Raw genomic sequence first — 26,400 nt, 5'->3', positions numbered from 1 at the left:
TGGTACAGTGCAAAAGTCTTGGGCACATGTATATAGCTAGGAGGCCTAAAACTTTTTCATAGTAACATATTTGTCAACGTGGAGTGGAGAGTGTGACTGCAAATCTGGCAAGTGCAAAGGATGTTGGGAATGGTGAGGTGGAGCTCCACGGGAGGGATGTGGGACAGGTGACAGAGAAGGAGTGGCAGGGGCAGCGGTCGGCACGGGTGCAGAAACCCCTAGCACTGAGACAGCAGGCAAGGTCATTTGATTTCAAACAGTTGGTTTATCGATCTTTCCAGAATTTTCCCCCTCCCTCCTCTTTCCCACTCTCAGTCCACAGTAGAGACCCACATCAGAATCATGATTATCTTCACTCACATCTGTCATGAAATTTGTTTTCTTTTTGTGGCAGTACAGTGGGGGGAAGGTAGGCATCCAAGTTAATGTGCCTAAGACTTCAGCACAGTACTATAGTAATTGTAGTGTAGAGCATACATCATCTTTGTCTGCTAGTAATGTATTTATTTACCAAACATTTTGTGAATTTCTTTCCATTTCAGATGTCAAGTCCACACCATCAGTCTACATCACTCCTTCCTGCAACAGAGAATCTGACCAAGGCATCAGGCTCCTCTGTCTGGTCAAGGACTATCAGCCTGAGAGCATCAGTCAGACATGGTCCACTAACAGTGGGGACATCACCACAGGAATCAAGAAATACCCGGCGGTGTTGGGGCAAAATTCAAAGTACACGATGAGCAGCTTGCTCGAAGTCTCTGCGGCGGACTGGAAGAAGAATAAAGTCTACACGTGCAAGGCAGGGATGGTGACAGCGGAGTTCCAGAAACCTCAATGTTAGTATGAGACGGAATTTTCTCTTAAAAGTTGCATTGATCTCAGAGCGTAAATCTGCAACACAAAACTTTGTCAGATAATGTTGGGAACAGCAATTAACTCCTTTATTCTACTCTTACAATGGCAGTACAAATCCTCATCAAAACGACACTGAGAAAACGTATGGAATTAAGATGGGGGACAACGTCCTCCTCAACTCAATGAAACAGTATCAGTGGAGGATGGTGGAAACAACTTATGCTGATCTGCTTCCATTGTATCCACTCCTTTCAAAGCCTCTCCACCACCCCATCCCACAAAAACCTCCCTACAGATCAGCCCCTGCACACATACAGAGACATTCCAGACAGTCCTTCCAGGTGAGGACTTCACCTGTGAGTCGGCTGGTGTGGTATACTGTGTCCGGTGCTCCTGGTGTGGCCTTTTGTATATTGGTGAGACCTGATGCAGACTGGGAGACCATTTCACTGAACACCTACATTCAGTCCACCAGAGAAAGCAGGATCTCCCAGTGGCCACACATTTTAATTCCACGTCCCATTCCCATTCTGATCTGTCTATCCATGGCCTCCTCTACTGTCAAGATGAAGCCACACTCAGGTTGGAGGAACAACACCTTATATACTGGCTGGGTAGCCTCCAACCTGATGGCATGAACATTGACTTCTCTAACTTCCGTTAATGCCCATCCTCCCCTTCTTACCCTATTCCTGACATATTTAGTTTTGTCCCCCTTGTTTTTGTTCTCTCTTTCTGCGCATCCATCTCCCTCTGGTGCTCCCCTCCCTCTTTCTTTCTCCGTAGGCCTCCCGTCCCATGATCCTTTCCCTTCTCCAGCTCTGATCCTTTTGCCAATCACCTTTATGGCTCTCAGTACTCTCCCGCCCCCTCCAGTCTTCTCCTATCATTTTACGTTTCCCCTCCTTCCCCTACTTTGAAATCTCTTGCTATCTTTCCTTTCAGTTAGTCCTGACGAAGGGTCTCAGCCCGAAACATCGACAGTGCTTCTCCCTATAGATGCTGTCTGGCCTGCTGTGTTCCTCCAGCATTTTGTATGCATTACATACAGAGACTGCTGGCCCATCATGCGCCTGCATGCAGATCAACAATTTAAATTTAAATTTTACCCCACCCCTGTTGCACTTCCCCCTCCACCCTGCAGCTGCCCCTCTTCTGGTAAAAGCAATCCCTGGTGAATGTGATGAATGGATTCACTCCATTGCCCTTCTTTAACCATCTTCTCACAGATCTGAACCAGCCTTTGCAGTTACAACAAAATAATTCCCTCTTGAAAGAAAAATTGTGTTTCCCAAACTTTCCAGTGGAAACAGTACCACACCATGTACTCCTGCTCACAGGAGCTGGTCTCAGTCATTCTCCATTAAACAATTAGATCACGGCAGGTCTGCACCTCAACCCCATGACCCACCTCTCTGCATTATCATAGCATAGTGGGACACACTGCTGGGAGGCCCAAGTGATACACCCAGCCCTCCCACTCACTGGTGTGAGCCATCAGATCATCAGACTATCTGTAAATTAACACCATTCTTGAGAGGGAACTGGGGAACTTGCCCGGGATGAGGGGGAATGAAGTCCAAAGCATGGACCAAGCAATCATGTACTGACAGATATTAAATGTGTTACAGCTCCGAAGCTCAGCTCCCTTGTTCCATCTCGGGAGGTGATCCACAGTCAAGCAAATGCTGTCCTGGGCTGTGTGATATCTGGATTCTCTCCTGACAACGTTCAGGTATCCTGGAAAAAAGCTGGATCTGCCCAAGAAGGCATCGTTCTCCCTTCCACTCGGAGATCTGGTGGTGGATTTGAAACAATCGCTTACCTGACAGTGCCTGTGCAGGAATGGAAGAAACAGAAATATACTTGTGAAGTGAATCACACTCCTTCCGGTTTCAGTGGTCAGGTCAACATGACGTATCAAGAGGGTGAGTGATGTCTGAAGAAAAATTAATTAACTTACAGCACTGAACTACTTAACTGATACTCCCACACAATTCCTGTCCCTACTGTCAATCTTGTTGAGTGATGTACAGATGATCTTTGCACTTTGAATCAACTCATGTCACCAGCAGCTTTAACCCCATCTACTGGGCAGGAAGGGTGTAAGATTAGGGTCACCTGTCCATTGTGTCTCAATAATTTTAGTTGTCTCTGTTTGTAGTTATAATGAAAATAAGTTAGTGAGCAAAGCTCACGTCCCATGCTTTACCATCTGGAGAAAATCTCCCTTTCCCCTTTTCATTGTCTTCTCAGTGTTACTTCCTCAAAAAATATCTCTGCAATTTTGTATTCGCTTCAGTCTCCAGAGTCTGTTTCCAGTGTTTCCTGTGAGACTCTTCTGTCGATTGTCCACTCACTGAAATGTAGGTGCCTAGATTATTTTTGAGTTGATGCCCAATCCTCAAGTGAATGTTGTGACCTTGTGTCCTCAGACCCTTGAACAGGTTTAGAGAGCACATGCATTTATCATGGCTGACATAACCTCAACCCAATAGTATGTGATATGCAGAGGATAAAGAGTGGGAATATGTGGGGCTCCCTTTTTTCCAAGCACCAGAAAAGAGGTAAAAATAGCTAACACTTAAATCTATGAATCTTCCATTTCCAGGTGGAAAATGTCCCTGCTGTTTTTCAGAGCCCGTGCCAATGTTCTTTTACCAGGGTAATCTCAATGCAACATTCTCAGCTGGTTCTACCCAACAGTATCATTGTTCAACAGAAAAGTGTGAAATATAGTGATTGGCTGTGTATGCAATTCATCAATGAATTTTATTACAATCGATTGACTGGATTCCAGACCTACCTCTGGTATACAATGGGATTGAAGTTTAACAGGAAAGAAGAGAACAAGTCATTCAAACTGATGACGTCTCTAATCATATTTCAATTCAACTTTCCATTATCCTCATGACCACCTATTTCAGTTTGACTGCCCCATCCCATTCTAACATGTCTGTCCATGGCCACTTCTACTGCAATGGTGAGGTCAAAGTCAGGTTGGAGGAGCAACACCTCATATTCCATCTGGATACCTGCCAACTTGATGGCATGAATACTCATTCCGGCAACTTCATTAATCTCCCCTCACTATTTTATTCTTTTTTTCTAATCCCCTCATCCTTTCACTTGTCACCCCCTGGTAAGCCTCAGGCTCGCTCAGCTCACTTCTGTCTGGGGGAGCAGCCTTCGGCCCTGCCAAACTAGGTAATCAGCTTGTGTAGATGCTGTGTGATGTCCCCAACATGCCAAACAACAGACAGTACACCATATGCGATTAAATGATTAAACTTTATAGATCTTACTGGAACAATATACTTAATAGAGATATAATATAAAAGGAAAAGTAAAAGGCACCAAACTTATCAAAGTCCAACCACTGAGTGTACAAACAATGGCCCCCAGAGACCTCAAGCCGTTCCCCCAATGGGCCTCCGCTAAGTTTCCGGACACCTCTCGGCTCAGCTGAACAACTGAGGGAGGGGCTGATCCCCTTGACTGATCCCCCTGGCACTGCAAACAATTTATCTTACCCCCCTAGCCAAAGAAGATACCCTGAAAACTTTCCACCAATCTTCTGCTACAGATATGGTAAGCCCCCCACCTGTGGCATTTGACTTCCAGTCAAACCAAAACACATTTTCCCCCGCTTTCCGATAACTGGCAGCTGTCACTTCGAGGTAATTGAGCCAGACAGTTCTAACAACGTCATCAGTCCGCCTACTCAAACTTCCAAGCAATCCCTGTCACTTTCCCTCAGCCAAGCACTGCCACTCACCTAACAACTGACAGGTCCGCTCCAACCCCATCTCTGCACCTTTAGGGCTGTACGTTATTCCAACAACCGGGCAGAGCCTCCCAGAGCTGGAACATTCCGACCAGTCTTTCCTCTCTCTCCTAACAGTATGGACAGCCCATGGTCCCACCACCATTTTGTCAGCGCTAGTCTGAACTCGAACAACGACCTCTGGGGTGCCAAAAGCCTCCCCACCCAACACGCATGCAGTGATAACCACAAAGGCACACCAGCTTTCCATCCCTTCACCATGCATAATTTAAAGAGGGTGATCACACTGCTTCCGCAGAATCCAATCCCGGACGAGCCCCCTCAACTGTGACCTCTCGCTTGGGGTATGATTCTCATTCGGGGTGCGAGAGAATCCGGCTTCAAAATCCGGACGAGCCCCACAATGTACCAAGGAACTCCCGAGAGGAACAGACCCTATTCCTGAAGGTTTAGAGGGACCATGCACTCGGGTGTCGTTATGGCTAAAGCCATCCTTGGCACCGCGGTGCAGGTCAAGTTGCTGTACAGTTCATTCTACAACCGGTATTTGAAGCATTTACCCTTGATTGTATTAAGGGCACTGGAGATTTGGTGTACCAGTGCCATTGATTATCCAGATGACGGTTATTGGTCAGTGAAACTGGAGTTCTTGGAGGCCAATGTGGGGGTGACTGAGGTTCGTGAATCATTAATGCTGATATGACCGGACACTGTTGAGACAGGCAGCGTTTTGATTCTGGAGGGAACCAACACCCCACTGGTGAGGAGGTGCATGGGGGCCTGCCAGGAGGAGGTGGGTGAGAGCTGCTTGGGGACATTGTCTGTACACCCAGTGTTCGAGCTGCTTGTGCGGACGTGTGTAGCAGCATTGGGCCGGTACCGAATTTAAACGAGAGCCAGTGGTGGTACGGCCTGGGGGAAGTATCTGAGGGTGAGACCCTCTTGGTGGATTCTCTGAAATACCACGAGGAAGGGGATATGACCACTGAAGACACCTCGGTGAGAGAGAGGTTGTGGCCACTGGCCCCTGCAGCCGTGGAAGACGTAGGCAGCATGTGTGTGGAGTATAGGTCCCTGATCAGGTGCACTGTCATTGACCAGAATATGGCCTCAAGGGCCGAAGAGGCAATGGCCTGTCTGAGTGGTGTGAAGTCATTTAAGGTGCTGGATCTGAGGAGTGGATGTTGCCAGATCCCAATGAGTGAGGCCGACAAGGAGAAGACGGCCATTATAGGTCCCCTAGTATGCTTCAGGTCCAAAAAGATGCCACAGGGCGTATCCGGAGCCCTTGTAACCTTCCTGCAGGACATGGGGAAGACCATGGGGGATGTGGAGGTGTTTGGATTTTTGGCATATGTGGATGATCGTCTACGGTTGGTTTCGCCTTGCGGGACTATGATGCAAGGTGAGTGCCGGAGCCTGTGTGACAAAAAATTAATGAAGTGGAAAACCTGAAAGTTGACTTGGAAGAAGTCATTAGGAATAAAAAACTGGAGATAAGTTCAGTGAACACTAAACTGGAGGGTGACCATCCTTTAACCGCTGCTTTTCGGGTCAGGGTGCAAGAAGCTGGTGGGGTAACAGCGTCCCAGATTGAGACGGCCAGGACGCGTGAGTCAGAACTGCTGAGACTGTGGCGAGAGTTGGAGGAGTCAGAGAAGAAGCTGATGTCTTGATTGCAGGAGGCTGAAGAGGCTGCAGGAGCAGTCCAGGCCAAGTGCTTTAGTTTGAAGAAAATCAAACAGCAGCTACTGATCGCAGAAATGAGGAAGAATACGGATTCAAAGGATGATGTGCTGGATGTGTGGTTGATTGAGGAAGAGACCTTTGGCCCTTCTCCCACTGAGTCAGGTGTAGCGGGGAGGGCCAACTGTGGGCAGCGTGGGTTACTACAGGACTCTGAAGGAAAAGAAGCGGGGCCCTGGACCAGGAACGGGGGCTCCGAGTTGCAGTGGGGGCATGAGTGTGAGATTGAGAGAGGAGTTGGCAAGCAGACCCAAGGTATCCCCAGGGTGTCCAAGCCTGAAGGGTTTAGGTGAGGGGGTATGGAGGTCTCAGAGGGTTAGGAAACTCCCAGATAGGTTGGCCTATGTCGCGCCTGAGGAACAGGGCGTGAGGTCTACTGTTTGGGGAGCAACATCACTGTTTGTACCTGGATTAGATTTTTGTGTTTGCAGGAAGGGTTGGCGAGTTATTTAGAAGTCATGAGGACATGACTAAATTTGGTGGGGGGAGAGTGTAAGGGATTTCTTCTTTCATGTTACTGCTAAGGCTACTAAAATGGCTTCTTTGTTAAGTTAAAAGTAAAAATACCTCTTTGTTATGTTAACTGGTGAAAGTACTTTCACTCGCAGCTTGTTTGGGTTATAATTACATAACGAGATTTGTATTCATTTGTTAACCAATTGGGATAGCTGTTCTTCTTTCTTGTGGGTCTGTAAGCTAGTGTTGCGTGGACTTTTAAGGAGACAGTGCGAGGGAGTTAGAGGGAGAAGATGTGATATGGTAAGGCTGGGTGACGGAATAGACCCCGAGCGGGGGTCCGAGGCCCAGGGTTTCGGCGAGGAGAGGAGACGTGGACAGATTCATGTGGAGCGTTTGGTCGACCACCATTGTTGGTCTCAGGCGGCGGGTCGAGGAGGTCGGAAGGGATCGAATGGTGGCAAGAAGTCTTCATTAACTGTGCTCCAATGGTCGTGCATGAAGTGTTTGGACTTTTACTTTTCCTTTTATATATTATCTCATTAAGTACATAGTTCAAGTAAGATCTATAAAGTGTAATCATTTGTGGTGTACATGTGGTGTACTGATTGTTGTTTGGCATGGTGGGGACATCACACAGCATCTACACAAACTTGGCAGGGCCGAAGGCTGCTTCCCCTAGACAGAAGTGAGCTGAGCGAGCCTGAGGCTTACCAGGGGGCTACACAATTTTTCTCACCTGTCCATCATCTCTATTTGTTTCTGCTCCTCATACAATTTCCTCCATGTTCCACTGTCCTATCAGATTCTTTCTGCTTCAGCCATTTATATTTTCCACTTATCCCCTACCAGCTTCTTACTTCACAATACAAAGAAACACAATAGAATTCAGAGTTAAAATCCAATGTGTAGAAAAGAAAGAACAAGTTGTGCAAACAAAAAAAAATACAAACAAACTATCCACAGAAACTGAACGGCAGAGTCCCCTGAAGTAAATCCACAGCCACGTCACCAGTTCAGCACTACAACTGGTCCAGGAGACCGATGTCTGCAGGCCACGGCCATGGAGCCAGGCTCAGTGCTGAGGTGAGGGAAGCCTCAAAGAGTAGTGAGCCGATTACTAGTTCCTACTTCACCTTCTGGATCAACGGCTTAGTCTTTTTAATCTCACTTGGCAATTAAATTGGCCAGTTATCAGTTGATTTTCCACTCTCAACCAACATAATCCAGTTTTCCAAAGCTGTACTAATTGTATCTCAAAAAATGCTTTCATAACTTGAGGAGAATCCAGATCATTTCACTGGACAGACACTCTGGAAATCACTGAGACTCATCTTCAATATGCTCCCTCCCTTTACCTTTGAACATAATCCCAGCCCCTGATTTGTGTTTCAGCTGGGACTGAATTTCCAGCAGAGCAGCTCTCCCTCTGCTCCTGTGTGGGAACAGTCAGCCTGGACGATGTGTAGAAGCCTCTGGAGGGTGGCTTGAACACATAACATTTTGACAAAGCAGATGTTAGTTACACACCATCAAGTACAAAAGTGAATTTCTAATATTTCTGACAAAACTAAATATTTATCATACTTAAATTTTGGAATATGAAGTGTATATTCTGAAATATTTTTATTTGAAAATTTGCTCTGCTTTCTGTTCACAGACACACTCTGAAGTACTGGGTATTTTATGTATTTGTTTTAATAAATGGCTGGTAATAGTAAAAGTGACCATGAAACTGCGAAAAACAATGTGAGGGCCAAAATTCTTCATATACGTTCACTCAGGGTGATTACCCTGTCTGCGCAATAGGGGAGATTCCTTTCTTCACCAATGTAGATTGGTCTCATCTCCTCCTGATGGGACTGGCAAATCATTGACCAGAGACAAACAGAAATGCTGGTCTTGTCAGTGAGAAAGTCGTCCATCGGGGAATGGTGAAATAATAATTGTGACGTTTCTCCCAGATGACTGTTCAGATACCCGCCCCTCAGTCACTTTAAGCAAACCTTCCTTCGAAGAGATCTGGACGAAGAGGACAGCGACCATTCTGTGTCAGGTGGTTCACAGTGATTTACAGGGATTCAGTGTAACCTGGCAGGTGGACGGAAGGAAGAGGGAAGATGGGATGAGGACTCTGGGTCCAGACAGCAATGGAGGTGAAGACATGATCACCAGCAGACTGACAGTCCCTGCTGCAGAGTGGAACAGTGGGGCTGAGTACTCGTGTGTGTTAGAGGACGAGAGTTTGCCAACACCGGTGAAGAAATCCATCAGGAAGGACACAGGTACGTGTGGACAGAATTCAGTGTGAGACTGATCTTAGCAATTGGACAGATTTATCACCATCCAGCACTGTGATAGACGATAGAAAATGAGAACAGGAGCTGGCCATTGGGTCTCTTGATCTGCTCAACCATTTAATCTGGTCTCAGCTGATCATCCAAATTCAATCCCTGTCCCTGTTTTCTCCAGATATCCTTTGATCCATTCACCCAAAAAAGTATATACAACCCATTCTTGAATATATTACATGATAATTCTTCAAGTGCTTTCTGTGGGAGAGAGCTCCACATGTTCTCACTCCCTCTCACACGTACACAGCTGAGACTACAACCCCGCTCCAGGGGAGATGGAACAAACAGCACAGGGTGATGCAAGTCCAGGGACTGAGTTCCACCTTCTGTCGAGTCGCTGTGTTCAGTGACTCCCATTGATTGAACTGAATGGACTAACCTCACTGGAAGCTGTAAAATGCAGCAGGTTCAAGATTTCCACTCCACAAATCCCAATGATGAGCAGAAAGGGGATAAAGTGAATCCTCTCAGATTTAGAAATTGTTCATGTTGGTACAAGACCAGAATGTGTCGGGTAAGGAGGGAATTATTGGAAGATTCATTCTAACTGATATTCTCTCTATTCCAGGTATTGTTGTGACTCGTCCTCATGTCTACCTCCTCCACCCTTCATTGGATGAGGTAGACACCGATCAGACTGGGACCTTGATGTGTCTGGTCACCAAGTTCTCTCCCGCAGAGATCTATGTGGCCTGGATGGCCAATGACACCCTTCTGAAGACAGGGTTTGTGAACCAGCCGGTGACCAAGGACCCCAGAAAAGGCTGGAACACAATGACCAGTCAGCTGAAGGTTTCTCCTGAGGAGTGGAAGAGCGGCACCACTTTCTCCTGTGTGGTGGGTCATGAGTCGCTCACAACCAACCTGTTCCGAAGCATCAATAAATCTCACAGCAAACCCACCCTGGTCAATGTCTCACTTGTTCTGACTGATAGTTTTAAATCTTGTGTGTAACACTGCGTGATTTAATCCATGAAACCCTAGTTTTGTTAGTTTTATGATTATTAATTATCAGAGAGGATTATTTAGCTGATTAAAACATGATAAAACCCTGGACCTTTTAAAATAATTAAGAATGAAATTAAAATCAGGACCCAAATTAAACTACAAACATGGTTCTCTACAAATCTCTGAGTTACTTGGTATATTCTCAGACCTTCTTCTGTCACGTTTGAACGGATTCAACCCTGTCTGGGACTGCAAAATGTATTAAATCTTTGTGTTTGTCAATGTACCAATCCAAGTTCAATAAATGTGATGTTAAAATGTTTTGGATGTAACTTGTGGAGACAGTTAATAAGGAACGTTCAGGGTATAAATGGGATAGAGTTTGTCAAATGTATTCAGAAAAGTTTCCTTAATCAACACATAGAAGTGCCAATGAGAGTGTGTCCAATACTTGATATCTAAGTAGTGAATGAGGCCAGGCAGGAGACAAAAGATTGTGTACAGGAACATAGAAATCTACAGCACATTACAGGCGGACAATGTTGTGCTGACCATGTAACTGACTCTAGAAACTGCCTAGAATATTCCCTTCCCCATTGCCCTCTTTTTCTAAGCTCCATGTATCTATCTAAGAGTCTCTTAAAAGACCCTATTGAATCTGCCTCTACCACTGTTGCTGGGAGTGCATTTTACACACTCACCACTCCCTTTGTGACAAACTTACTCTTGACATCCCCTCAATAACTACTTCCAAGCACCTTAAAACTATGCCCCCTGAAGTTAGCCATTTCAACACTGGAAAAAAAGGCTCTGGCTATCCACACTATCAATGTCTCTTATCAACTTAAACCTTTATCAGGTCACCTCCCATGCTGTGTAGCTCCAAGGAGAAAAGGCCAAGTTCACTCAACCTATTCTCAAACGGCATGCTCTCCAATAAAGGCAACATCCTCATAGACCTCCTCTGTACCCTTTCTGTAGTATCAACATCCTTCCTGCAGTGAGGTGAACAAAACTGAACACAGTCCTCCAAGTGGGGTCTGATCAAGTTCTTATATAGCTGTAACATTACCTCATGGCTCTTGAACTCAATGCCATGGTTGATGAATGCCACCACACTATATGCACTGTCAACCGGCACAGCAGCTTTGTGTCCTGTGGACACAGACCCCAAGATCTCTCTGATCTTCCACACTGCCAAGAGTCTTACCTTTGATACTATATTTTGACTTCATATTTGACCTACCAAAATGAACCACTTCACAATTATTTGTGTTGAACTACATCTGCCACTTCTCAGCCCAGTTCTGCATCCTGTCGATGTCTCGCTGGAAACTCGAACAAAATTGCAGACTATCCACAACACTCCCAACCTTTGTGTCATCAACAAACTTACTAACCCTCCTACCCCTCCAGGTCATTTGTAAAAATCACAAAGGGCTATGAGAAGGCCTTGGCAGGCAGGATTTTTGAGAATAAGTCCAAAAACAGTATCTCAATCATCAATAACCCCCTTTTCCTTCACAAAATGGAACAGGAACTTTGATGCCAAAAACAACCCCTCCCCTGCACAAAAAACTAACAGAATACCGATCCACAAACACCCTCCCCTCGCACAACAAAATGGAAAAGGAACGGGCGATAAAAACACAGAATATGAAAATGTCTACAGTTCATTACTACAATCCACACAATAGTCCAATCCATAAACACAGAAGCACAATACCATCTCTGATATCTCTGATATCACTGACATTCATTGAAAGAGAAGAGAGGGGCACCACACGAGGCAGAGAGGCCAACCCATCTGTAACAGTGAGCAACACAGCAACAGGCCGCTCACAGAATCCATCTCCAGCAGTGATCAAAAGATAGGCAGTCGGTGCCGAAACTCTGGCTCAGTTAATGGATACTTTAAATGACAAAATGGTGTCAATCATCAGCTCACACCCTGTCTTGAAGTTTTATTGCATTGTCTGAGTACATGCCAGAGACAGCAAAGTGCTGGATCACTGAAACAATCTCCAATCTAAATCACAGTCTCTAACTCTAACAGTCCCAGAAACAAACTGAAGGTTAAAAACAGATGTAAAAAAGTCACAAGGATATTTTTGTGAGCTTTCTGGAAGATGTTGATTGAGGAAGAGATGCTGGCACCATCTTGAACAAGATGTCTTTCTTCACTCTTAAAATAGCCGTCCACAGGTCGTACTTGGGCTTCTTGTCTAATGCTGGGTCATCAGCCTAGACTGCCATAGTCCGAGCCCTCAGTAAACTATGAATTTCCTGGACCATCCACAGCTTTTGATTTGGGTATGTCTGGTATGTTATCGAAGGGAAACACTCATCCACATAGGTCTTGATGAAGTCGGTGACAACTGTGGCATTTTCATTTGGATTTGAAGATAAGTCTCTGAATATTGTCCAGTTCACCATCTCAAAGTCCAGTAAGCATACTTCTACGTTCCTTGACCATATATTCTTGGTCATCACAACCAGCACTGTGGTCTTTAGTCTCTGGCCTGGTTCAAATCCGGGTGTGCTATTTCATGTTTAGTGATCACGGTGCTCAGCTCTTCCAGTGTCTGCCCGATGTTGGCCTGAGGAGGCTGCCCCCACACGCCTGGATCTGCTGTAGAGTAATTGACTGAAATTGTTTGCAATCGTTCATCGACAACTCCATTATCACTGTGTCATGTGACAGGGGACTGAAACCAGCAGGATTTAATCATGAGCTGTGTCCTGCAATGATCTTTGTTGGCCCTGCAACTATTCACTGATATTACTAATGATGTGGATGATGGGACACAAAGCCGTGTCTATGAGTGTTCAGCAAATGAAAAGCAGACTCCACAGGAAGCAGAATGGCAGGGAGGTTTGAAGTGTAGAGATGGAAACAGATGAAGTGAACAGGACAACTGGAACAAAGTGAGATCATTGATTGCGGCAGGCAAGTTACAGAGATGAAAGGACAGATTTTGCATGGGAGATTCGAAAGTCGCATCAGAATTTTCAATCTGGAGGAATCCCAGGTTCAGTCCAAACAGATATGCGGGGCCACTGTCCTGCAGTCCCTGCTGTTACCCAACTGAGTCCTGAGGAAATAAGCTCCTTGATGTTTCATTTTGTTTTCTCAGTCAAAGGTTGTAAGCAGAGATGAGCAACCCACTCTGCAAACAAACCTTATTTCATTCCAATGTACAATTCTGTACAAATTGAGCTTCAGGATAAGTCTGAGCTGAAGTTGTCAAGCCAGCTGACAGCAGATATTGTCCAGTTTGTAAATTTTCTATTTCTCATCTACAGAGTTGTCTGTCTTTATCCAAAATCCCTCCATTGAAGAGATGTGGATCAACCAGACCGCTACTCTGGTGTGTATGATTGTGGGTGCTGATCTGAGCCAGGTCCAAATCCACTGGCAGGTGAACAAGTGGGAGAAAATCAAAAAACCAAAAAACCGAGAGAGGAAGGAACCCGAGACACAGTGATCAGCCAACTCCAGACCAGTGTGGAGGAGTGGGCCAGTGGGGTGGAGTACACTTGCTCTGCCCAACAACCTTCTTCAACCTCACCAGTATCAGCACGGACAAAAAGTACCAAAGGTGGGCAAGAGGTCAGCGATTAAAATGGACAACGTTGTTACCTCAGTAAAAATGTTTGACATTTCCATTGTTTGCCCATCAGTTCCAGTGGAGACAAAAGGTCCCAAAGTCAGACTGCTGCCTCCACCAGAGGGAGAGACCAAGAGTGGGAACACGGTCACTCTCGAGTGTATTGCTTCTGGATTCTACCCAAACCAAATAACCATCACCTGGGAGAAAGGGGACTCTCTGATCTCTTCCAACATCAGTGTGAGACCAACTGCTCTGGAACAGGCGGGGACTTTCATTGCCAGCTACGTCCTGACCGTGAGCACAGAGGAGTGGAAGGAAGGCTCAGTTTTCAGGTGCACAGTGTCTCATCCCCCCTCCAACACCAGCGTCAAGGAGGATGTGAAAAACATTCAAGGTATGATTCTGAGATTCACTCCACTGTTGACATCCTCTGCCACAGCCACAACCCAGGGCCAAGCAAGGGCAATAGGTAACAGCAAGTGTGGCATTGTTGTAGTTGTGTGAGTGGATCAATAATGCAGAGGCAGTGAGTGGGAAAGAATCACATTTCATCTGATGCTTTCAAAACTTGACTCTCTTCCAAACTACCAACAGAAGGTCTGTCTGTCCATCAGTAAGTGCCCGTCTGGGCCCCTCTGTCGCATCTCAGACAGAAGTGTGAGAGTGCAGCAGTACTAGTACCAGGATCACTGACCTACAGTCTGTTCCCAAGCCTAAGGACAACGGCGTGAACACACAACCAGAGGTGACTGTGCCAGATTCTAATTTGAGATTACAAACTATTTTTCTGTTGTTCTTTGGTGAAGGACACTGGCCATCCTACCCTGTTTACCCATATCCATCAGGTCCACACCAAACTCTTCACTGCTCTGTGATCAGCCGGCTGTAGCAGGGCAAGGAATGCTGGCCTTGTCAGTGAGGGATTGATTGCAAGATAATTGTAAGATCCATGTTTGCACATCAGTATCTCAGAAACACTTATTGAGTTCCAGTAAACCAGAGAGGTGCTCAGTACTCACCCAGACACAGAACTAGTGCTGAAGCAATGGTACAGAGTACACATGTGTTGGTATCCCAATGTTAACCCTTTCTCTGTTCACAAATGTTCTCTAACACACTGAACACATTCCACAACTTCTCTTTCATTTCCAAAAGTAAAAAGCCTTTGCACTTTAGATGTGGAGAGATCACTAGCGATGTAAACATCGGCTTGGAAGGTGTAAGAGCAGAATATTCAAGATAAACATCATATGAATAATAAAGTCCATTCCCAATAGGTACCCTCCAAAGACTCCTTTCCCCACCAGATGAGATGGAAAGTGTTGGGTCACTGGGTTCCCCGCAGAAGAGATTCCCATGGACAGAGTGGCTGACAACTCCAATTGTCAACCTTCAATTGCCGGTTGATCCTACAACAGTGTGGCTTACCTTGCTATGATATCATCCTCACTTAAACAATCAAGATTAAATTTTTTCTCATCAGCTCAGAATAAAAAATATATTTCACAATTAAATACATCAAAATAGATTACCAACATTTCTGAGATCCTGCAGTTCTTGTTAAAACTTCCTTGTGTCTGGTCTAATCCTGTTGGAAACTTGTGTTGATGACTTGAGAGTTTAAATCTCAGCCTGTGTTTGTGTTATCAAAGTTCAATAAAGAAGGTATGGAAAGCATTCGGCTGCCAGTGTTTCGTCCTGGTATGTTTTGGGATACAAGTGTGTGATTTAAACATGAGGGGTGGGAAGTGTTGTCTGATTGGTTCTGTCCTTCATTGTATAGACAAATATTCAAGTAGATATAAGTATATGTGTATTATTGTTTCCACCGTGTAAATGACAAAACATTCCCGATCGGTCCACGATTTCAATGGTTAATTGACAGGGAAAGACACTTCACCAACTTTGTGAAGACATTTGTTGAACTCATTCAGAAAGTGGAGAGTTACAGAAAGAAGGGACAATATGTAGCCAGTGATGCCCTGGGACCTGCAGCAATATGTTGAGTGCTGACACTATTCACTAGATTTATTCATGGTTTAGATATTGGGCAGAAACACACATGGCAAAATTTTTTCACTTACACAAGACTGGTAGACTTCTTAGCAGTGTGGAAGGCTTTAACTACAGAGATAATAGATGAAATGAATAGACAGGAACCAACTCAAATCCAAAAAAAAGACACACTTCTTGGAGGGAGTGCTGAACATACATGCACACCCCAGTGCAAGTTACAAGTTGAAATGATGTTAAATGAGAGTGTAGCATATCTAACGAAGAATATTAAAGGAAGATCTGGTCGATATTTTCAATGGAGCAAACATAGTCAATGAGGAGAAACTAGTTCATTTAGTTCTGGCCAAGGGCTCCCAAGTTACAAATGACATGCTGTAAGGAAACATGACTCATGTCACCAAATTATGTCGAGTTTATTGTCATGTGCACAAGTAACTTGAAGCGCAGTTAAAATCAGAATCTTGCTTGCAACATCACAGACTGGTAGATTCATATAACACACTAAATCCTAATTTTACATAAATCATGCAAAACAATGAAGAGGGGAAGAAAAAGACAGTGGAAAGCAAGACATCATTGCAAAGGAAAGCAAACATTCAACTTGAAGGGGTTTATGGAAGTTCAGAACAATCTTCCAAAAGTGTCAGGTCTGAAGGTCATTTTAAACATGAGATTGAATGGTTTGGATAATTCCAGGGATTGCTGGATCTATGGAAATGTAAGGTCAATGCAGTTGATCACATATATACTGCAATATTATTGAACGGTGGAACTGGCTCAGGCCTCCTTTGTTCCTGTCTTCCTATTGTCTTTACATGATTGGGATGTTGTTGAACTTCAGGAAACTTCAACAAGAAACGAACTGTCATACTTTCTCAATTGTTTCAGAAACCTGCACAGACTTGACAGGAGAGGAGGGGAAGGAAGAACAGGGACATGTGGATGGAGATGACAATCTGCCTACAGTTGCTGCCTTTGCCATTCTGTTCATCATCAGTTTCCTCTACAGCACCTTCGTCACCGTTGTCAAGGTAACCAAGTGACTAATGGAGACATCCCATGAAACACAAACCACTATCTTCCTTATCTCACCGCATTGTATTCTCTGACACTGCAATCCCAACGACAGCACAATCAACAGACAATGCAGTCTGAGGCTCTTCACAACCCCTGGAACTTTACACCTTTCCTCTTTAATCTGAACCTCTGCATTTTGATAAGTAGAAGGTGGCAGAATGTGAATGTGTATTTGGGTCAATAATCATGAACAAGGATATCAAACAAGAATTGTATCGAGAGAACAACAATGTAAGGGTAAGAAAAGGATGATCTGGCAGATGAATATGTGGCTGAGGAGCTGATTTAGGGGACAGGGTTCACATTTCAGGATCAGTGGGATCTCTTATGGGGAAAGTAAGACCTGTATAAAGGGACTGGTTACACCCAAATCCATGGAGGCAAGTATCTTTGCAGACAGGTTTGCGAGATCTGTTTGAACTAATTTGGCAGGAGGGTGGGAAATTAAGTGATAGGGCAGAGGATCGAGTTGTTGCTTTACAAACAGAGGCAGTGTGTAGTGAGACTGCTAACAATCAAAGTCAGATGATCAGGCAAAACTGCAGTCAATGAGATGAGCTGAAATGTAAAAGGGGGACAAAATTGAAAAGGGTGATGAACACAGGACTGAATGTTTTGTATTTGAATGTACGCTGTATATGGAATAAGCTAGATAAACTTGTAGCACAGCTACAGATTGGCATGTATGACATTGTGGCTGAAAGAAGATTATAGCTGGGAGCTTGATGTTCAAGGATGCAGATTGTATTGAAACATCAAGCAGATATGCAGAGGGATGGTGTGGCTGTGTTGATAAAAATTAAATCAAATCATTAGAAAGAGGTGATATTGGAAAGGAAGGTGTAGAATCTTTGTGGGTAGAGCTGAGAAACCACAAGGGTTAAAGACCCTGACAGCAGTTAGAAACTGACCTCTGATCAGCAACAAAGATGTGGTCTACAAAATCCAACTGCAGATAGAAAATGCATGCTGGAAGTGTAATATGAAGATAGTGATCAGGAATTTCAATATGCAGGTAGATTGAGACAGGTTGCAGCCGAGCTGGGGAGGAACCAATATCCTGGCTGCAAGATTTGCTGATGCCACTTGGGAGAGTTTAAACTGGTTTTGCAAGGGGCTGAGAACCAGAACCCCAGGGCAGCAGGGGAAGGATCTGACCTGAAGTTAGATATCAGGGAAGGTATTGAAAAGCAAAACTGAAATAGCAGCTATGATGGGTCGGATAGCTTGGAGTGTGTATATTTTAATTCTAGGTGTATGATGGGTAAGGGTGATGAAATGAGAGCATTGATCAGTACATGGAAATACAATGTTACAGCCATTACTGAAACTTGATTGAGAGAGGGGCAGGAATGGACAAAGTTTCAGAAAAGATGGAGGAGGAGATAAAGTTGGGTTGAGAGTTGCACTATTAACCAGGGACAATATCACAGCTGCACTCAGAGGAGACATAATGGAGGGGTCAGAAACTGAGTGCATTTGGGTGAAGCTCAGGAAGAGGAAGGGTGCAATCACCCTGATGGGATTGTACTACAGGCTCCCTAATAACCACCAGGACATTGAGGAACAGATATGTAATCAGATTCAGGAAATGTGTAAAAATAATAGGGTTGTTGTCATGGGGAATTTCAAATTCCATAATATAAACTGGGACCTTCTTAGTGTAAGGGATTCAGATGGGACTGAATTAAGTGCATCCAGGAAGGTTTCTGAAATCAATATGTGCACAGTCCAATGAAAGGAGGGGCCATTCTGTTCCTGGTTGAGGAATGAGCCTGGCCAGGTGACTGACCTTTCACTGGGTGAATTGTGATCACAACTACTAATCTTTCAGGATATTTATAGACAAGGACAGGTCCTTGTGGAAGAGTTTTAAATTGAGGTAGTTTTAAATTACAGAGGCAATATGCAAGAGCTAAGAATTGTTAATTGGGAACACTGTTTCTCTGAAAAGTCCACATCAGACTTATGCAGGGAATTGAAGGAGTGATTCCACAGAGTACTGGAAAGGTATGTTCCTGTCAGAAGGAAGACAATAGACAGTAGGTGCAGGAGTAGGCTATTCAGCCCTTCTAGCCAGCACCACCCTTCACTGTGATCATAGCTGATCATACACACTCAGTACCCCATTCCTGCCCTCTCCCCATATCCCTTGACCCCGCTATCTATCAGAGCTCTATCTAACTCTCTCTTGAATGCATCCAGAGACTTGGCCTCCACTGCCTTCAGGGGCAGAGCATTCCACTTATCCACCACTCTCTGGATGAAAAAGTTTTTCTGCATCTCTGTTCTAAATGGCCTACCCCTTATTCTTAAACTGTGGCCTCTAGTTCTGGACTCACACATCAGCGGAAACATGCTTCCTGCCTCCAGTGTGTCCAATCCCTTAATAATCTTATATGTTTCAATCAGATCCCCTCTCATCCTTCTAAATTCTAAAGGATGGGAATAGAAAGATAAGAGAACCTTGGATGTCCAGAGAGGTGAGGAATTTAGTCAAATCAGATGTTTGGATAGAGAATTGGCTTGCACATAGAAGACAGAAAGAAGTGGTTTGAAGGACTAATTTGAGCTGGAGATTTGTAATTAGTGGAGTTTCGTAGGGATTTGTGCTGGGACCTCTGCTGTCTGTAATGTATATAAATAAATCTGGATGAAAATGCAGATGGGTGGGTTAGTAAATTTGCAGATACCAACATTGATAGAATTGTGGATAGTGTAGAAGACTGATAAAGAATACAGCACAATATAGATCAGTTGCAGATATGAGCTGAGTAATGGCAGCTGGAGTTTAACCCAGATAAATATGAGATTTTGCACTTCGTTAGGGCAAATGCAAGACAGTGTTGCTATGGGATCCAAGTTCACACTCCTTGAAAGTGGCTACATAGGTCCATAAGATGGTTAACAAGGTTTATGGAATGCTTGTTTTTATTAGTCGATGCATTGAGTTCAAAGATTATGTTGCAACTTAATAAAACTCAGGTTAGGCCATATCTGGAGTATTGCATACAGTAATGGTTGCCTCACTATCGGAAGGATGTTGAGGCTTTGGAGAGGGTGCAGAAGAGGTTTACCAGGATGCTGCCTAGCCTGGAGGGCATGTGATATCATGAAAAGCTGGATAAACTTGGGTTGTTTTCTCTGAAGCGTTGGAGACTGAGGTGAGATCTTTTAGAGGTTTACAGGATTATGAGGGGCATAGATAGAGTGGACAGAGAGGATGTGTTACCCAGGTTGAAATATCTATTACCAGAGCGCATGCATTGAAGGTGAGAGGGTTAGGTTTTATACTCAGAGTCGTAGTTGCCTGAAATGTTCTACCTGGTATGGTGGTAGAAGCAAATACATCTGAGGTTTTAAATGGATGTTTGGATAGGTGAATAGATGTAAGGAAGAAGAAGGGATACAGACATGGTGTAAGTAGAAGGGATGTGTGCTCTTGTGTTATTGATTTGCATTTATTTGTTACAGCACAACATTGTGGGCTGAATGGCCTGTGCTGTACTAAATCGTTTTGGTGCTTGATCCTAAAAGAAGGAATTTGTAGAATGCTTACGAGTTTGTTTTTTTAGAGCAGCTGGTGACTGAGTCCACCAGCTGATTAACTGTTCTGGATTGGGTATTGTGCAATGAACTGGAATTGATTAGAGAGTTTCAGGGAAAGGAATCACTGATCATAATATAATAGAATTCACCCTGCAATTTGAGAAGGATAAGCTTATGTCAAACATATATGTATTACCGTGGAGTGAAAGGAATTACAGAGGCATGAGAGAGGAGATGGCCAAAAGTTGATTGGAAGGGTACACAAGCAGGGATGACGGCAGAGCAGCAATGGATGGAGATTCTGGGAGCAATTTGGATGGCACAAAATAGATGCATCCCAAAGGATGAATATTCTAAAGGCAGGATGACACAACCATGGCTGACAAGACAAGTCAAAGCAAAAGAGAGGGGATGTAGTAGAGCCAACATTAGAACATAGGAACATAGAAGACCAGAAAACTGGCAGCATAATATAGGCCTTTTGGCCCACAAAGTTGCACCGTACATAACCTGACTTTAGATATTACCTAGGGTTACCCATGGCCCTCTATTTTTCTGATCTCCATGTACCTGTCCAGGAATCTCTTAAAAGACCCTATTGTATCCACCTTCACCACTGTCACCGGCAGCCCATTTCATGCACTCACCACTCTCTGTGTAAAAAACTTACCCCTGACATCTCCTCTGTACCTACTTCCAAACACCTTAAATCTATGCCCTCTCGTGCTAGCCATTTCAGCCCTGGGAAGAAGTCTCTGACTCCACATGATCAATGCCTCTCATCTTATGCACCTCTATTAGCTCACCTCTCATCCTCCGTCGCTCCAAGGACAAAAGGCTGAGTTCACTCAACCTATTCTCATAAGGCATGCTCCCCAATCCAGGCAACATCCTTGTAAATCTCCTCTGCACCCTTTCCATGGTTTCCACATTCTTTCTATAGTGAGGTGACCAGAACAGAGCACAGTACTCCAAGAGGTGTCTGACCAGGGTCCTATATAGCTGCAACATTACCTCTCGGTTCTTAAACTCAATCTCACAACTGATGAAGGCCAATGCACCATATGCCTTCTTAACCACAGAATCAACCTGCGCAGCCTATCCAAACATTTCTTTAAAACCTCCAATGTATTTGCCTCTATCAACATACCAGGCACCCACAACTCTCTGCGTATGGAACCTACATCCCTCACCTTCAATGCATGCGCTCTGGTAATTAGTGGAAAGTTAGAGCATTGAAAAGCTTTTAAAAACCAACAGAAGGCAAATAATAAATGTCATAAAGAAAGAAAAGAGGGAACATGAAGGTAACTAGCCAATAATACTAAAGGTGCTATCGGACCACTGGAATTGATGTTGGAGGGGTATTATTGGGGGACGAGGAAACTGCGGGCAAGCTGTTTAAGTATTTTGCAACAGTTCATTGTGCAAGACACAAGCAGTATGCTGCAATTTCAAGGTTGTCAGCAGGCAGAAGTGAATGAAGTTACCATCACTACGGAGAAGGTGCTTGGTAATCTGAAATATCTGAGGGTAGATTACTCAACTGGACCAAGGATTGGTCTACACCAAGGATTCTGAAAGAGGTGACTGAAGAAATTGTGGAGGCATTTGAATGATCTTCAAGATTCACAAGATTCTGGCATGGTTCCGAAGGATTGGAAAATTGTAAATTTGAAGGGAGAGATCCTTCACAAGATGTGCTCTCAGAGTACCCTGAGACGAATGATGGACTAGGCTGTAGCAAGCATGGTGTGCTAAAGGGAAAATCTTGCCTGACAAGTCTGATGAAATACTTTGAAGAAATAAGAAGCAGGATGGACAAAGGAGAATTGTTGGATGTTCTGAACTTGGATTTTCTAAAGGCCGTTGACAAGACAAGAGCCCATAGTATTACAAACAGGAGACAACTGTAGATGCTGAAAATCCAAAGCAACACATACAATATACTGGAGGAACTCAGCAGGCCAGAGAGCATCTTTGGAAAAGAGTAAACAAATGACGTTTTGGGTCAAGAGTATTCACCAGTCTGATGACAGGACTCAGCCGGGAACTGACTGTTGTTTCTTTTCCATAGATGGCATCGGGCCTGCTGATCTCCTCCAGCATTTTCTGTAAGTTGCCTAAGAACCCATGGTATTATAGGAAAGATACTAGCATGTATGGATCGATGGCTGACTAGCCAGAAGCAAAAAGTAGGATTAAAGGGAAATTTTTCTGGTTGCTCACTGATGATGAGTGGAGTTCCAAAAGGATCTGTGTTGCGACCTCTTCGTGTTATTTGTCAATGATCTTGCTAATGGAATTGATGGACTTTATGGCCAAATTGGCAGACAATGCAAAGATAGGTGAAAGGACAGGTAGATTTGAGGAAGCAGAGAGTTACCAGGTTCAGAAATGGCCCAAGTGCTGAGTGAGAGACACTGAAGCAGGTCAATACTTCACAGACTTTAATACGAACGGTGTTAAAGGGAAAATAAACAATATATGCTAGGTCAAACAGGGACGTTAACTAAAACTCTCAAAAGGAACATGAAGCCCACACTGCAGCTAAAAAGAACATCTAAGCATTAAATGAATACCACTAGTCTTCAGAGTCAGTTGACTTGAAAGTCCAATTTCTCAGGAAAGGCCAAAAACAAAACAACATGCACTACGACGACGGATAAGAAATTAAATAGTATCATGATTAAATAATAATTAGCTGACACACACAAATTCACAAGCGCAATTGCTGTATCTACTGTGCTGCTGAATCTGTGGCTGTGGCACAGAGAAGCTATGGAAAGACTTGGACAGATTGGAGAATGGGGAAACAAAGTGGCAGATAGAATAACATGTTGGGATGTGTACGGTCATGCTCTTTGATAGCAGAAATAAAAGTGTAGACTGTTTTCTAATTGGAAAGAAAATTCTGCTTCTTAATTGCAAAGGGACTTGGGAGTCCCTGTGCAGGATTCCATTAAGGGTAATTTGGAGGTTGAGTCGGTGGTGGGAAAGGCAAACACAATGTTTGCATTCCTTTCAAGAGGACTAAATTATAAAAAGCAAGGATGTAATGTTCAGGATTTATACAGTCAGGCCTCACTTGGAATATGGTGAGCAGTTTTGGACCCTTATCTAAGAAAGGACGTGCTGACTTTGAAGATAGTTCAAAGAATGTTCTCAAAATATTTCTGTGATAAAAATGCTTATCATAGGAGGAGTGTTTGATAGCGCAGGGCCCGTCCTCACTGTAACTCGGAAGAATGAAGGGGGATCTGGAGAGATGCGGAGAAATTTCTTTAGACAGAGGGTGATAAATTTGTGGAATTTGTTGCTACGTGTAGCTGTGGTGGTCAGGTTGTTGGTTGCATTTAAGGCAGAGATTGATAAATTCTTGATTGGGCATGGAATGAAAGGTTACGGGCAGAAGGCCGGGAAATGGGGTTGTGGGGATAAAAAATGATCACCATGATTGAATGGCAGAGCAGATGCGATGGGCCAAATGGCCAATTCTGCTCCTACATGTTATGGTCTTATGGTTTATGATCTCATTGAAATCTATCGAATGTTGAAATGCCTCAACAGAGTGGATGTGGAGAAGATGTTTCCTATGGTGGAAGGGTCTAAGACCAGAGGACACAGCCTCAGAATAGAGTGTCGTCCAATTAGAACAGAGATGAGGAGGAATTCCTTTAACCAGAAAGATGATTCTGTGTACTTTGTTAACACAAGCTGCTGTGGATGCCATGTGTAATGCTCACGCTATCAGCTGATGTATGTCTAGAGGAAAATCTGCCCACCCGCGAAACCGTGTTTCCCGTATGCATGGATGCTGTGAAATGCACTCTGGTACCAACTCGCACTCTCAATATCAGACCGCACACCATGTACGGTTACAAAATACACTTTATAAATCTTACTAGAACTAGGTAATTAATAGCGATACAATATATATGAAAGAAAAGAAAGAGTTCAGTCAATTCATGCACAACTGTTGGAGCTCAACTATCGAAGTCTTCAGTCCACTATTCAATCTTCTCCGACCTCCTCGACCTGCAACCTGGGACCAACCTCAGTGGTTGACCAGAGTGCATCCTGCACATCCTCATTCCTCGCGATCTCCCGCTCAACCTCCCCAAATGTCCACGCAACATGAATACGATTTTCGTTATCAGTAATTATAACCCAAACAAGCTGCGAGAGAAGCACTCTCTCACCAGTCACAACAAAGAAGCATTCTTACTTGAAACATAATAAGAAGCCATTTTGATTAATATAAGCAGTAACATAAAGAAGAAACTCCTTACACTCTTCCCCCCCCACCAGCAAAAGTCATGGCCTCATGACGTTAACAGAGTTCCCCAATGCTTCTTGCAAGACACAAAACCCAACCCAGGTGGATAAAGCAGTGACATAACTTCCCAGGGCAGTAGAGATCACACTCAGTTCTCCCGGCGCTGCATAGGACAATCACTCCAGGGGGTGTCTACTTCTCTGAGACCTCCGTACCTCCTCTGCCAACCCTTCTGGCTCAGACACCACTGGGGATACCCTCGTCAACCTGTCGGACCCTCACCCTCTCCCTCACTGGGATCCCTCTTCACCTGAGAGCCCTCTGTCTCATGTTCGGGTTCCACCCTCTCTCCCCCCAATGCCAGCTGCCCTCAACACCCTCCCTCCTCTCACCTAACTCAGTGGGGGAAGTTCCAGGAGCCTCTTCTTCTGGTACTGGGGTATTAGCAAACGGAAACAGGTGCCACACATCTGCATTATCATCTTCCGAAGCAGTATCCCCTTCCGGGGTGAGGACCAGTCCCGTCTCTTCTGCAGCAGGTTCTTCCTTCGCCCCGTGCCCTCACAGAGCCCTCGTACGAGGCAGAACCTCCCACTCAGACTCTTGATCCACCTGCACTTCTTGACCCAGAGGCAACAGGTGGTTCCGATGGAGTACCTTGACAGGCCCTTTCCCATCCTCTGTTCTCACCCGGTAAACAGGTAGATTCGGCATCCGGCTCTCTACCACTTAGGGGGTGGCCACCCAGCGATCCACCAACTTGTGCTTACCAGATAGTCCTAAATTCCTTATAAGGACCCGGTCTCCCGGCAATAATTGGGCGAACTTCACTTTCTGATTATACCTCCTCTTATTCCTCTGATTCTGCTTGGTGGCTGCCACCTCAGCCAACTCGTACGCCCTTTCAAACTCTCTCCTCATATCAGACACATACTTCAGATATGACTTCGAAGGTTAATCACCCGCCTCAGTCCCAAAACACAAGTCAATGGGCAACCTCGCTTTCCGCCCAAACTTCAGATAATAAGGCGAGTACCCTGTAGCATCATTGCGAGTACAATTGTAACAGTGAACCAAATGCCCGATGTGCTGACTCCACTTACTTCACTTACTTTTCTCATCAATCTCCAGAGTCCCGAGCATATCAAACAGGGTCCAGTTAAACCTCTTGGGCTGAGGATCGCCCTGTGGGTGATAGGGTGTGGTCCTGGATTTCTCAACCCCAAGCATACCCAGTAATTCATGGAAAAGCCGGCTCTCGAGGTCCCGTCCCTGATCACTATGGATCCGCTTGGGAAGGCCATAGTGAACAAAGTACTCCTCCCATAACACCTTCGCCACTGTAGTCGCTTTCTGGTCCTTAGTGGGAAACACCTGAGCATATCGAGTGTAGTGATCCGTGATGACTAAGACATTTGTGGTGTTGTTGGTGTCTGGCTCAATGGACAGGAAATCCATACACACCAGGTCCATGGGTCCCGCACTCTGCAAGTGTGACAAAGGAGCTGCCTGTACAGGTAGAGTCTTCCTCCTGATGTAACGACTGCACTTCCTACAATATTCTTCAACCTCCCCCCTCATCCGGGGCCAGTAAAACCGGTCCTTGAGTAATCCATAGGTCTTTTCCACCCCCAAGTGCCCGGAATCATCATGCAGTGTCTGCAACACAATCTGCTGATATTTCTCAGGCATGACCAGCTGCCAACGCCAGGGGTGGTC

At 44.7% G+C, this 26,400-nt stretch overlaps 1 protein-coding gene across 1 annotated transcript in view; it reads left to right on the top strand.

Moving 5' to 3' along the window:
* The window catches only part of LOC132381349 (immunoglobulin gamma-1 heavy chain-like), a 45,637-nt gene that overhangs the window by 13,740 nt on the left and 5,497 nt on the right, over window positions 1-26,400 (top strand). Inside the window, 6 exon segments of the mRNA XM_059950719.1 lie at window positions 543-836; window positions 2,487-2,783; window positions 13,453-13,575; window positions 13,578-13,748; window positions 13,837-14,154; window positions 16,665-16,807. Of these exon segments, the coding sequence (XP_059806702.1) occupies window positions 543-836; window positions 2,487-2,783; window positions 13,453-13,575; window positions 13,578-13,748; window positions 13,837-14,154; window positions 16,665-16,807 (1,346 nt within the window).

This window comes from Hypanus sabinus, chromosome 26 (assembly GCF_030144855.1).
Source record: "Hypanus sabinus isolate sHypSab1 chromosome 26, sHypSab1.hap1, whole genome shotgun sequence".
In the NCBI taxonomy this organism is placed as follows: Eukaryota; Metazoa; Chordata; class Chondrichthyes; order Myliobatiformes; family Dasyatidae; genus Hypanus; species Hypanus sabinus.
This window is presented reverse-complemented; position numbering and strand designations above follow the sequence as displayed.